Source organism: Cibotium barometz, chromosome 46 (assembly GCF_041138505.1).
Source record: "Cibotium barometz isolate CiBa-2024 chromosome 46, ASM4113850v1, whole genome shotgun sequence".
NCBI lineage: Eukaryota > Viridiplantae > Streptophyta > Polypodiopsida > Cyatheales > Cibotiaceae > Cibotium > Cibotium barometz.
In genome coordinates this window covers 27,469,981-27,482,830 of record NC_141091.1, presented here as the reverse complement: position 1 = coordinate 27,482,830, position 12,850 = coordinate 27,469,981, and the positions used below count along the sequence as shown (strand labels likewise).

At 45.8% G+C, this 12,850-nt stretch overlaps 2 protein-coding genes across 11 annotated transcripts in view; one reads left to right on the top strand and one right to left on the bottom strand.

Moving 5' to 3' along the window:
* The window catches only part of LOC147612082 (uncharacterized), a 141,583-nt gene that overhangs the window by 49,907 nt on the left and 78,826 nt on the right, over nucleotides 1–12,850 (top strand). For 9 of the 10 annotated variants that reach the window (XR_015263647.1, XR_015263648.1, XM_086783954.1 and 6 more), the window contains one exon: nucleotides 82–207. Coding sequence is in view for 8 of the 10 variants with exons in the window: in XM_086783954.1 (XP_086640080.1) it covers nucleotides 82–207 (126 nt within the window). In the remaining 2 variants the exon portion in view is untranslated. Of the gene's footprint in view, nucleotides 1–81; nucleotides 208–357; nucleotides 508–12,850 lie in introns of those variants that run through there. The other variant, XM_086783957.1, reaches the window with a different exon arrangement.
* LOC147612083 (uncharacterized) lies at nucleotides 5,672–8,283 on the bottom strand. The gene is made up of 2 exons (XM_086783948.1): nucleotides 5,951–8,283; nucleotides 5,672–5,914 (listed from the first exon to the last, which is right to left on the bottom strand). Exon 1 carries the CDS (start codon nucleotides 8,253–8,255, stop codon nucleotides 6,105–6,107), a length of 2,151 nt encoding a protein of 716 aa, XP_086640074.1. The 5' UTR covers nucleotides 8,256–8,283; the 3' UTR covers nucleotides 5,672–5,914; nucleotides 5,951–6,104.

Here is a 12,850-nt window from a genome sequence, read left to right as displayed (position 1 = left end):
TTGCACAAGTAAGGGTAATGTACCATGATGCATGCTTATACTATAGTTTTTTTAAAACCTGTGTTACAACTTTTGTTGAAGATACCAATGTATCCAGCGGCTATCTTCTTGAATGAAGTTGATGGAGAGGGGTTGAACTGGGTTTCATATCACAAGCTTTCTGAACACTATTCAAAGGTTCCTTCAAATTTTCAGGAGATGTTTCTGGTATGACAGTTATCCCATTATTTCTATGCTTTGTTGTTTTGTCTATGTTTATAACTGCGTTTGTATTTGTGCTTGTGTTCATGTTTGTGTGTATGCTCAATTATACTGCATAAATGAGTAGTTGATGGAGCAAATGGTGAACATGAGCAGGGGAAAAATAAAAATTTAAACACTTGAAGATGTATCGTAACAATGGAAATCAGGAGAGAGAGCAAAGAGATAATCCTCTTGAACCTAAAGTGTGGAACAGTATTGATTGAGAAGCCTTGGCGGGAAGGACACTACATGTAAACACATTAAGCTGTATGGTAGCAAATGGTGGACATGGACGATGGACCAAACATGAATATGTTCAATTGAAGGCTGCCAAGGTCTTCAATGCATTTATCTAAATTGTTTCGAGATTATTGTTTTAAAAAGTCTCATGTTGGGCTTTAATTCTCAGTTTTTAACAAATGGCATGTACATAGCTCCTTTATCAAGTGGGTAGAGATCCTTTTGGGACATATTACATGCTTAATGCAAAACACACTCCATAGTTCTTCATTTTATACAATTTTCTGGATGGGTCGAGTTGTCCAGACTCCATTATCATTGAATGGAGAGTTGCAAGCTCTACTTGGATAGTTGTCTTGTGGAGAAAAAAACATGTCTGAAGGGAAAGACAATGGTGATGCCAAGAAGGTGTAGATTAGGAAAAGAAGAGACAAAAAGCGAAAGAAGTCAAGGATAATGAAGAGTGGTAACGAAGGATAATGAAGAGAAGAAATGTGGGGCAGCGAGGAAGAAAAAAGTATTATATTAAGTATTATATTAACGCCCACAAAAGATCCAAAGGGTCTCTGAGGCTAAAATATGCTACATATGATCAGTGAGTAAACTGTATGCCAACAACGTGAAAAAGAGGATAGTTGCAAATATACATATGAAGTCACTACATCCACACGTCTGTCCTGGTACATGATGTGGGTGGTCTCTTGCCCCTGCTCTGTGGTATTGAAAATCATAACCTTGGTTTTACCAAGATTGACTGTCAGGCCCCTTTGATTACAAAACTCTCCCAAGGCATCCATGTGCCACTGTAACCCCTGTTGTGTATCCGAGACAAGTACTACATTGTCTGCGTAAAGCATCAAAGCTACATATAGATCTGCCAAAGATGATCCACTGCCCCCCCTCTGTCCACAAAATCTGCTAGCTCATCAATGTATAATCCAAACAAGGTCGGAGATAATGGACATCCTTGCTTAACAAGCTCCTCTGGTAATGGGCCCGGACATTGCACACGACCCACAACTCTCTCATACAAAGCAATAATCCCCCATATCATCTTTGATGGTACCCCAAGTGTCTGCAATCTCTGCGTAAGTCTGTCGTGAGGCACAATGTCAAATGCCTTGCGGAAATCCACAAAGTAGCAATATAATTTATGTCTCTGTGCCTTCGCCTCCTCTATGAGGCTCATGAGTGTGAAGATATGATCAAGAGCCATTTGAGACGTGAACGAGTAGCCCGACACTCGTCATCGTACCAACTATTTTGGGGCATCTTTCCAGTGTTACTCTTGGCGGTACCATGTACGCCTACAGGAATGTGGGAAGCTCAATAGGGTGGATGTATTTTGAGAGAGAAATGAAATGAAATGTTATATTAACGTCTTCAAAAGGCCATAATGACCTATGAGACCAAAAAGTTACATCATGGTGGATCTGATACAATGTCTGGATAAAAAACTAGAAAATGAAAAAGAAAAATAAAGATGATACTACTGGCACCTAGAAAATGAAACTGGAACTGGAAGGCAAAGAGAAACCCTTATAGGGTGTGAATATAGTGAGGGGGGGCTACGCTATGGAGGTGAGTGGAGTATAGTGAGGGGATACAATATCATGTGGGACGGGGGGGTACACTATGGAGGTGCCTCCATCTCATAATATGTGCCGCATCGGACGCTGGCGGATCTCCTCAATATCCTCTGTGGTCAGCACCCTGACTGGTCAGAGAGAGAGAGAGAGAGAGAGAGATAGATTAAACGTCTACTAAAGATCCAATGGGCCTATAAGACCAAAGTGATACAATAATGTCTATGGTGTATCTTATCAAATAAAATAGAAACAAAACAAAACTATCTCACTGGAGTTCTACAAAACTGTCCATGAAAATCTCATCATGGAATACTAGGAATGTGAAACATGAGACGAGCATTGGCTCCCAACCTCAACTACATCACGTGGAACGTGAGAGGAGCTAATGAGTATGAGAGGTCTTCCTCAACTACATCAGGTGGAAGGTAGCTCGATGGCGACGAAGCATGTCTTGGATTTGGAGCTGATTGAGGGGATCGTGGGCGTCCTCTGGGGGGTTGGGGTCGTCGGGCATGCTGCAATGCGGAGGCCTTGTCTGTGTTAACTTCTCTTGGGCGAGGTGGGCCCGAAGCAGCCCAAGGTGGGTCCATGGGATCCATTGTATGGGTGTCCTCCTCCTGGGCCGGGAAGAAGTTGGTGATGGTTGGTTGGCAAGAGAGGGGATCGGGGTGGTTTGGGGCAAAGACGAAGCTGGTGACGGTTGGCTGGTGAGGGAGGGGTTGGGGTGGCTGGGGCTGAAGCTCTCTCAAGAAAGCGTCCTTGTGTCTGCGGAGCTCGAGCAGGAAGAGCCATAGGCAACACCGGTCCGAAAAGTCAATGATCTTGGAGAGTGGGTTAAATTTGTCATGGAACATATAGTGAAACCTCGCGTGGATGTCATCCTCTCCTCTTTGACTCTCCGTATGAGCTACCCAGCTCTGAAGACGTGCTTAGCTCTTCCTGTCTCCACTTTGAGGTGGTGGGATGAAACCCGTATTTGGCCAATTGCAAACCCCATGGCATGGGACATGTGAACACTCAGGTAGGCTAGCTGCTGGATGAATCCATCCTCAGTGAGCGTGAGGAAGTGATCTCTTTAGAAGTGCATCTTTGTTGGGAGCTCTGAAGGTGTGATCCACGTGCAGTGGGTGTAGAGGTTGAAAAGATCTAACCGGATAATCCGGTTGGTGTCCTCGTGAGAGAGCTGGAGAAAAGGGGAGTCCAAAATTGAAGGGGTGGGAAGCGGTCCATGTAGAGTCCATATTCTGAGAATCAAGTAGAAACTCGGGCATACCATACTCTAGGGTGGCCGTCGAGTGCTAGTTGTCTCGAGGACTCCAGGGCAAACCTCGGGTACCTATGGAGATCCATGTGACCGATGTGATGGAGGTATGGGATTGTCTAGAAAAGTGCATCCACTACCATTGGGGCTGCAACAAACTCTGCCTGGATAATCTGCTGTGGGACTGATGGTTTGCTGCGGATCATACGGGAGAGCATCATGACCTAGGGCCTCTCCACTCACTGCCAATCCTTATTGGATGAATCTGGCCCCCAAAAGGCCCCTCCATGCATCAAGGCTGTGTGACGAGGGTGTCAAAAGGGCAACCCTTCTCGTTCTGGGCTCTTGGAAATGTGCCTAGAAGCACTGCTGCTCAAGGCTGCATATCCCCATGTCACTTTGGCATGTGTTGTGGGAAGCATGGTGAAGTGTGGGCCACTCAAAGTGACACCAAGGTAGACATAGGATGAGACAATCTCCACATGATCCCCTCTATATGTGAAGGGGTGGGAGGTATTGAAGACCATTACCTTGAAGGATGTCCATCATGGGTGATACAAGAAGGCTAGAGATGTTGATAGTTTGTTGAGAGGATGAGATTGCTCGATGATCTCCTGAATCCGAGAGAGAGAGAGAGAAAGAAAGATATACCTACGTCTTCAAAAGGCGAAAGTGACCTATGAGACCAAAATAATAACATCAAGTCCATGTGATACAATGTTTGAGTTACATAAAAAATGGAAATGTTAGGAAATAAAAATGAAAAGCTTAAGTTGGTACTATATATATATATATATATATATATATATATATAGAGAGAGAGAGAGAGAGAGAGAGAGAGAGAGAGAGAGAGAGAGAGAGAGAGAGAGAGAGAGAGATTTTATTAACGTCTTCCAAAAGACCGAACTCGGCCTATGAGACAAATCGGTGTACCTGTATGGGGTATCCTCTGTCATCCCAACAAAATGAAAAAGTACTGAACTAAAAAGCTGAATCTGGGTGTGCAATAAGTACAATGAGACCAAAAGGTTACATCATATCCATGAGGTCCATCATCCTGGGTACAAAATAGTAATAAAGAAAGATAACAAAAATCTAGAACTCTAAAATCTGATCTAGGTACATGAGCAGAGAGCTCTCCTATCACCCTAATACATCCCTCATTGGCCGCTGTGACATGGTGCTCAAGGTGGTAAAACTAAGCTAGCATGAGAAGTTCTGTGATGATGGGAAATGATGGCCCGGATCGTCCTGTGGTGGCGTGGCCGTGGGCGAGGGCCATGGGGTCTGGGCGTCGAGCTCTGTATAACTCAGTGGCTCTGTCGAGTGTCACACCTCTCGGCCGAGCTCCTACACTAGCGTGTGGTTTGGGTATGATGGGTGGATCGGCCCTCAGAGTGCTGGTATGGAAGAAGTCGGTGAGAGCTCTCTGTGCTGGTCCTCAAGCAAGTAGAGAGAGAGAGAGAGAGAGAATGAAATGAAATGTTATATTAACGTCTTCAAAAGGCCAAAGTGACCTATGAGACCAAACCATGTGACATCTGATACACTATCTGGAAAAGAAAAGTAATGCTACTAGTCAAAATGGGGTGCATGAGTACATGGATACATGAATACATGAATATGGGGGAGTACAAAAGCGACAGTGAGTACAAGAGTATATGGCTGGAGTGGTAATCATCCTAGGAGCTCTAGCATGGGTCTCTGCCGGATAGCCTGGATATCTGCCATAGTGAGATGCCTAGTCGGACGAGCCCGATGCCTCGCAATGATGCTCTGAATCCTCCGGTGTAGGCACCGTCTCTGATGTAAGGATCCGCGAACCCTCGGGCATCTGGATCTACCCAACTGGATAGCTTTCTCAACTAGAGTCCCACGGGGTGCCCACTGTTGGGCTGTCAGCTGTGTCCTCCCGGGTAGTCCCTCTAAAGAAGTCAGTAATCAGTCTGTGTGTGGACTCCCTGCAGAGAGAGAGAGAGAGAGAGAGAGAGAGAGAGAGAGAGTTATATTGAAGTCTGTGTGTGGACTCCCTGCCAGTTGAGAGAGAGAGAGAGAGAGAGAGAGAGAGAGTTATATTGAAGTCTACGGAAGACCCCAAGGGTCTATGAGACCAAAAGTAATACAATGGTATCATGGATATACTGAGCCATGGAAAACTGAAAGAAAAAGTAAAATGAAAACATTTGACAGTACATGTGATCAAGAGATGATATTGTGTAGAGTGAGATATGCTGTGATCAGCTAATGACGATACCCGCGTCGGCCAGAACCGATCTGATGGTGGAGTGAATGTCAGGCCTCTGTGATGGGGGGGGGGAGGGAGAGAGAGAGAGAGAGAGAGAGAGAGAGAGAGAGAGAGAGAGAGAGAGAGAGAGAGAGATTTTATTAACGTCTTCCAAAAGACCGAACTCGGCCTATGAGACAAATCGGAGTACCTGTATGGGGTATCCTCTGTCATCCCAACAAAATGAAAAAGTACTGAACAAAAAAAAAAGCTGAATCTGGGTGTGCAGGGGATGGAGCTCTACCACTAGGAGAATGCAAAGCTATATGCATGGAGTATACAATCATGATATGCAACCTAGCTAGCATGGAGTATACAATCATGATATGCAACCTAGCTAGCTCCATCCTGTACCATACTGGGGGTATAAAATGGTATACATCAGTGAAGGGGGTGTCCACAGCTCCCTGAAGAACATGCCTGGGTGTGCTCTGAAGCGAGCCAGTCGCTCCGCACCCCTCTCTGTGAAACTGAGCTTTGATCTCTGTCATCTCTCTCTGGTATAGGCGTGGTGTCCGAAAGCCAGGTGTCCTCTGTCTCCTGCGGGCTCTAAGTGTCTCTGCTCTCTGGAGAGTAATTCCCTGCCGTGTAGGGGCTGGGAGGGGGATGGATCTCTGAAAAAATGTAGTAATCTGTGTCTGTCGCCCCCCCCCCCCCCCTGAGCTGTCTGAGCCTGTAATAATGTCTCTCTGTGGCGCTGTATGTCTAGAATGTATCTCCCCAGTATGCGCTGGTCTGCTGCCTCAAAGATCTTGCGTAGGGAATGTGGCTCTCTGAATAAAATGGGATATCTCTCTCTGATGGCTGTATATGCTCTGCATCTGCATACATAATGCTCCTCACTCTCCACCTCCTCTCTGCACAATCTGCATACCCTCTCCTCTCGGGGGATCCGTGCTGCTCTGCCAGTCTCAATCTCCAATCGGTGTGATGAAACTCTGAGCTGACCAATAGCCACTCGGGAGCCGTGTGGTAAAAAGCCCTCCATGTATCTAGGCCTCTCTATAAATCCATCATCAGTGATACTCATGAAGTGATCTCTGTAGTATAGCATCTGCGGTGGAAGAGGCTGTGTAGGCGATATCCATGTCTCTCGTGGATAGAGCTGCCATAGATCCTGCCTCAATACTCTGTTCCTCTCACTATGAGAGAGACGGATATGTGGTGCATTCCTGTCATACTGGAATGGTGGTAGATGATCCATGTCTAGGCCATGCTGTGAGAACCAATGTGTGACCTGTGCATACCATGATCCTCTGTCTCCTGCCTCAGCCAGCTGTCTAGATGCCTCAAAAGCTCTGTATGACAATCTGTCCTGTGGCATCTCTCTGAATCTGTCTAGCAGGCATATAGTCTGAAATATGGCCTCTACCATCATAGGAGGCGCAGCAAACTCTGCTCGGATAATGTCATGAGGTACTGACGGTTTGCTGCGTATCATGCGTGCCATCATGAGGGCATGTGGTCTCTCTATCTGTGTCCACCAATGGGTAGCAAGGCTTGGCGCCCATACTGCTGCTCCATACATCAATGCCGGTGTGACTAATGTGTCAAATAGCCACCCCTTCGTCCGGGGCTCCTGAAAATGCGCCTGGTGACACTGTCTCTCTAGCATAGCCAATGCTGCATATCCCCATGTCAATCTAGCTCTGGCTGCTGAACCCATGGTGAAGCGTGTGGCTGCTGCAGAGAAGGTAACCCCTAGGTACACGTATGATGTCACCACCTCCACCTGGCATCCTGCGAGAGTGAATGTCAGCTGACTCCTGCCCTGTCTCGATGTATGAAAGACCATAACCTTGGTTTTCCCAAGGTTCACAGTAAGACCCCTCTGTGTGCAGAAATCATCGAGTGCATGTAGATGCTGCTGTAGACCACCTGGAGACTCAGACACTAATACAATATCATCAGCATAGAGCATAATATGTACTGAGGTACCTGCTAAATCAACTCCATCTCCGCCTCCCCGTGTAATGAAGTCAGCCACCTCATCAATGTATAACCCAAATAGCGTGGGGGAAAGTGGGCATCCTTGCTTCACACCAATGGTGCTAGCAATAGTCTCAGACATACCTCCTGGACATCTGACTCGCCCAAAAACCTGCTCATATAATGCATAGATGCCCCATGTCATATCTACTGGTATGCCAGGAGACTGTAGGCGCTGAAAGAGCCTCTCTCGTGGTACTGTGTCAAATGCCTTGCGGAAATCCACAAAGCAGCAATAGAGCTTTCTCTTCCTCACTCTGGCCTGATCAATCATACATCTCAAAGTGAATACATGGTCAGTGGTAGAGAAAGCTCTCCTGAAGCCTGCCTGCCCTGATGAGCGTAAACCTGCTCTCTCAGCATATAAGCTAAGCTCTTGCTCCAGCACTGCACCATAGAGTTTGGCCAGCACGTGGCCAACCATAACCGTCCTGTAGTTGCTCGGATCGAGCATATCCCCTGTTTTGTGAATCGGCACAATGGTGTGCATCGTCCACTCCGCAGGCAGACCCTCTGCTAGTGCCCTGTTAAACAGGTGTGCAAGAAAAGGAGCTAAAGAATCTACTGCATATATGAGATGCTCACCCTGCAGGCCCATATGGTCGGCGGCCCGTCCATGCTGTAGGCGGCGGATAGCTTCCTGTACCATTGAGTGGGTAAAGAAGCTAGCTGTGGTAGGTCGAGGCTCCTGTGGCTGAGGTATAGGTGGCTGCTGAGAAGAAAGAAAGAAAGTTGTATTAACGACTTCAAAAGGCCAAAATGACCTTTGAGACCAAAAGGTTACATCATATCCATGAGGTATATAATCCTGGGTACAAAATAGTAATAAAGAAAGATAACAAAAATCTAGAACTTTAAAATCTGATCTAGGTACATGAGCAGAGAGCTCTCATATCACCCTAATACATCCCTCATGGGCCGCTGTGACATGGTGCTCAAGGTGGTAAAACTGAGCTGGCGCGAGAAGGTCCTGTGATGATGGGAGATGATGGCCCGGATCTTCTTGTGGTGGCGTGGCCGTGGGCGAGGGCCATGGGGTCTGGGGCGTCGAGCTCTGCATAACTCAGTGGCTTTGTCGAGTGTCACACCTCTCGGCCGAGCTCCTACACTAGCCTGTGGTCTGGGTATGATGGGTGGATCGGCCCTCGGAGTGCTGGTATGGAAGAAGTCAATGAGAGCTCTCTGTGCTGGTCCTCGAGCAAGTACAGCTGATCTGGATCTCACTAAGGACTCCCTGTGTCTACAGAGCTCTAGAAGAAAAAGTCCCAGGCATCCTTGATCCGGGAAGTCCATGATCCTAGAAAGTGGTCCGAATCCAGCTCGGAAGAGGCAGTGGAACCTCCCCCGAATCTCATAGTACATGGGGCATCGGCATATGTAATGGTCCTCTGTCTCGGGCTCTGTGTGAGAGAGCTGGCATATCCTGTCCTCTGGTGGGGCTGCCCTAGGCCCATATCTAGCAGCCTCCACTCTCAGCTGGTGGGACGAGTTGCGGATCTGGCCGATCGCACATCTCACCCCAAAGGATAGGTGTATGTCCATGTAGTGTGGACGGATGATGAACCCATCCTCTGTCAAGCATAGGAGGTGATCTCTGTAGAAGGCCATCTTTGTCCCTAGTGGACAACTAGGTGAACTCCATGTCCTCTGAGTATCCAGTCTGACAATGTCCTTCCTGATAACCCTGTTCCGCTCTGTGCTGAGAGCAAATGACGGGGCCTCTATGCTAAACTGGAAGGGGGGGAGTGCCTCCATCTGCATACCGTGCATGCCAAAGAAAGAAAGAAAGAAATATTAAGCGTCTACTAAAGACCCAGTGGGCGTATGAGACCAAAGTGATACATTAATGTCCATGCCATATCTCATCATGAAATGGAAAATAGAACAGAAAGAAAACATAAACATAGCTATCTCACTGGGGTGATACAAAACTGTCCATGGAAACTCATCATGGAATACGAAGAACATAGAAACATGAGAGCAACATCAGCTCCGAGTAGATGGTATACCACTCCAAAATATCAAGCATGGGGCTAATGAGTATGGCCAAGAGGTATCCCTTAGCTATGTCATGTGGAAAGGTAGCTCGATGGCAGTGGAGCATGTCCTAGCTGATGAGGTGATCGTGGCCGACGGGGGGCTGAGGGCGTTGGACACGTTGGAGTGTAGAGGCTCGGTTCGAAGTAACTCCTCTCGGGCGAGGCAGGTCTAGAGCAGCTCGTGGAGGGTCCACAAGGTCCACTACGTTGGTGGATCTTGTGGACCCTCCACGAGATCCACCGAGAGAGAGAGAGAGAGAGAGAGAGAGAGGAGAGAGAGAGAGAGAGAGGAGATATAGTAACATCTTGCAAAAGACCCAACGGGTCCATGAGACAGGGGTGTACAATGTGTCCATGGAATCTCATCATGGAAAAAGGACAACATAACAAAAAAGAACTAACACTAATCCTTGGGTAAATGTAGATATGTATGGATCATCATCGTCATCCTCATCATGGAGGATCACCATCCTCATCATTGTGGATACAAAGTGGGTGTAGAGGATATGGGGGTGTGTGTGGAGAGGGAGCTATCCATTGGTGTGTGGTAGGGGTCCATAAAAGGATGTCCAACATCAGTGAGGGGGCGAGTGTTGCCACATAGGAGGAATAAGGCTAGGGTTAGGACGGCAATGGGAGCTCGCACACACACACACAAGGAGCAAGTCAGTTAGCAGGAGAATGGGAGGAGTACTTGCACGCATATTGATAATTAGTGAAATGAAGTACAAGTAAAACTTATAATGAAAGCCCTAGTTTAAGTGTCCTTTCACACTAGGTGTGCAGGGGAAAAGCCCACTGGGATAAAAGTGCCCTAGGAATTATCTCCTGCTCACATGTGGCACTATATATTTGCATACCTTCAAATTCCCCCTTGTAATGAAATATGTAAACCTGTACAAGGTGGCAGATCACTCTTTGTAGGAGAGTAAACCCAAAGCTTTGCAAAAAGCTTCAAACTTCTCTCTAGGCAATGCCTTCGTAAATAGATTTGCAACATTGTCTTGTGTAGAGCAGTAGGTTAATGTAATCTCCCTTGCATATAGCCTTTCTCTAAGATAGTGATAGCAAATCTCTATGTGCTTAGTGTGAGCATGGAAAACAGGATCCCGTGCCATAGTATAGCACTCTGATTGTTAGTGAGAATGGTGGTGGGTGTCTGTGCTGACACTACTGACACTCACGAGAGTGTGCTTTCTGTTGGACTATTCTGGAAACCCTAGCTAGCCAAATAAGAATGTATTTTCTCATACCAAGCTCTGGGAGCTTGATTGAGACCATAAAGTGCTTTCGTGGCCAGGCATTGAAGTGATTAGGGTGGTATAGCACTCTGATTGTTAGTGAGAATGGTGGTGGGTGTCTGTGCTGACACTACTGACACTCACGAGAGTGTGCTTTCTGTTGGACTATTCTGAAAGCCCTGGTTGGCCAAATAAGAATGTATTTTCTCATACTAAGCTTTGGGAGCTTGTTTGAGACCATAAAGTGCTTTCGTGGCCAGGCATTGAAGTGATTAGGGTGGTATAGCACTCTGATTGTTAGTGAGAATGGTGGTGGGTGTCTGTGTTGACACTACTAACACTCACGAGAGTGTGGTTTATGTTGGACTATTCTGGAAGCCCTGGTTGGCCAAATAAGAATGTATTTTCTCATACCAAGCTCTGGGAGCTTGTTTGAGACCATAAAGTGCTTTCGTGGCGAGGCATTGAAGTGATGAGGGTGGTTCATAATGATCAAGAAACACCATAGTGAAGCATAATGAATCACTTAAGCTAGAATTAAAACATTGATTAACATAAGCATAGGTGTGATTAGTATAATCATGCATACTTTGTATTAGATGAGTGGCCTCTTAAATAGGCATCATAGGTACATTGGTTCTTTGAGAAAACTCATGGGAATGAATCAAGAGGGAAACTCCTACATCATCTCCTACACCTCCTCCATAAAGCCTAGATTCTCTTCACCTCTCCATAACTCATGGGCTCTGACTTTTAACTCAAGTGCTGGTGCTTTTACATGGATAAAATCATAATGAACCTTAGTCCCTTGTTCCCTAATGTCATAAAGGATATTTTGGAGTATTAATCCAACACCCTCGTCGCCCAAATATCTATGACTAAAGTTGATGACAATGCTAGTCCTAGTTGCTGTTTACAATGATGGATATGATGATCATGTTGGTGCTCGTAGGTCTTACTCCACTTAGGTTTACAATGCCATTTATGATGCCAGATACTAGACCCTAGTTATGTTTACAACTAGTTTAGGATATGGGGCTGAGTGTGGAAAGGGTAACTTCTCTTTTAGAAAGCCCAGCTATCTAGAAGAAAGTTGGCCTCATGTGAGGCTCTTGCTTCTTCCTTTGCTTCATCTTCACTTGAATATGCTTTCTCTGCAAGTAAGGCTTTTTGAGCCTTTTTCTTGAAAAAACAATCCTTCTCTTCATGGTTAGCTTTCCCGTAGAAGTTACAAGACTTCTTAGGAAACTCCTTTTTCTAAAAAGATCCGTTGAAAGATGTCTTTGATCCATGTTTCTTGTAGCCTCCTTGGTTAAGGTAAGCACCCTCATTGTAAATGTGCCCTTGCCTTTGTTTGATCTTTTTCTCTTCTTCAAGTAGAGAAGCCTCTACATCCAGTAGTGAAGGAGAAGGGGGTAACAATGTTACCATACTCATTTTGTGGTGGACTCTTTAGAAGTGCTGCAGTAACTTCATCATCTTCAATGTATTTGTTGATTCCTGCAAGTTGGGTTAGAATGCTCTTCATATAGTTTAGATGAGTGGGAAGAAAATGCCCCACATTCATTTTTAATTCAAAAAACTTTATAAGAAGAGAGATTTTGGAGTTCTTGGCTTGTTCTCCAAAAAGTATATCAAGTGTCTCCCAAGCTTCGTGTGAGGTTTCTTTTCCATCGATATGGTGGATGAGATTATCACTTAATCCTAAGGCTATAATGGCAAGTGCTTTTTCATCTTTAGTTAGCCATGTAGCCTCTGCATCCCTTGTGCTTGGTTTTTTATCTTTACCATTTGCAACATTCCACAAACCTTTCTTCATCAAAGTAAATTTAACTTTAGTTTGCCATGTGTGGAAGTTCTGCCCTTCAAACTTATCTGTCTTGGGTGAATAAGCCATTGTAGGGAAGGTATTACTTTTGGGATAAATACCCAACAAGCAGTGTCTAGTCCCTTTAAAAATTTGA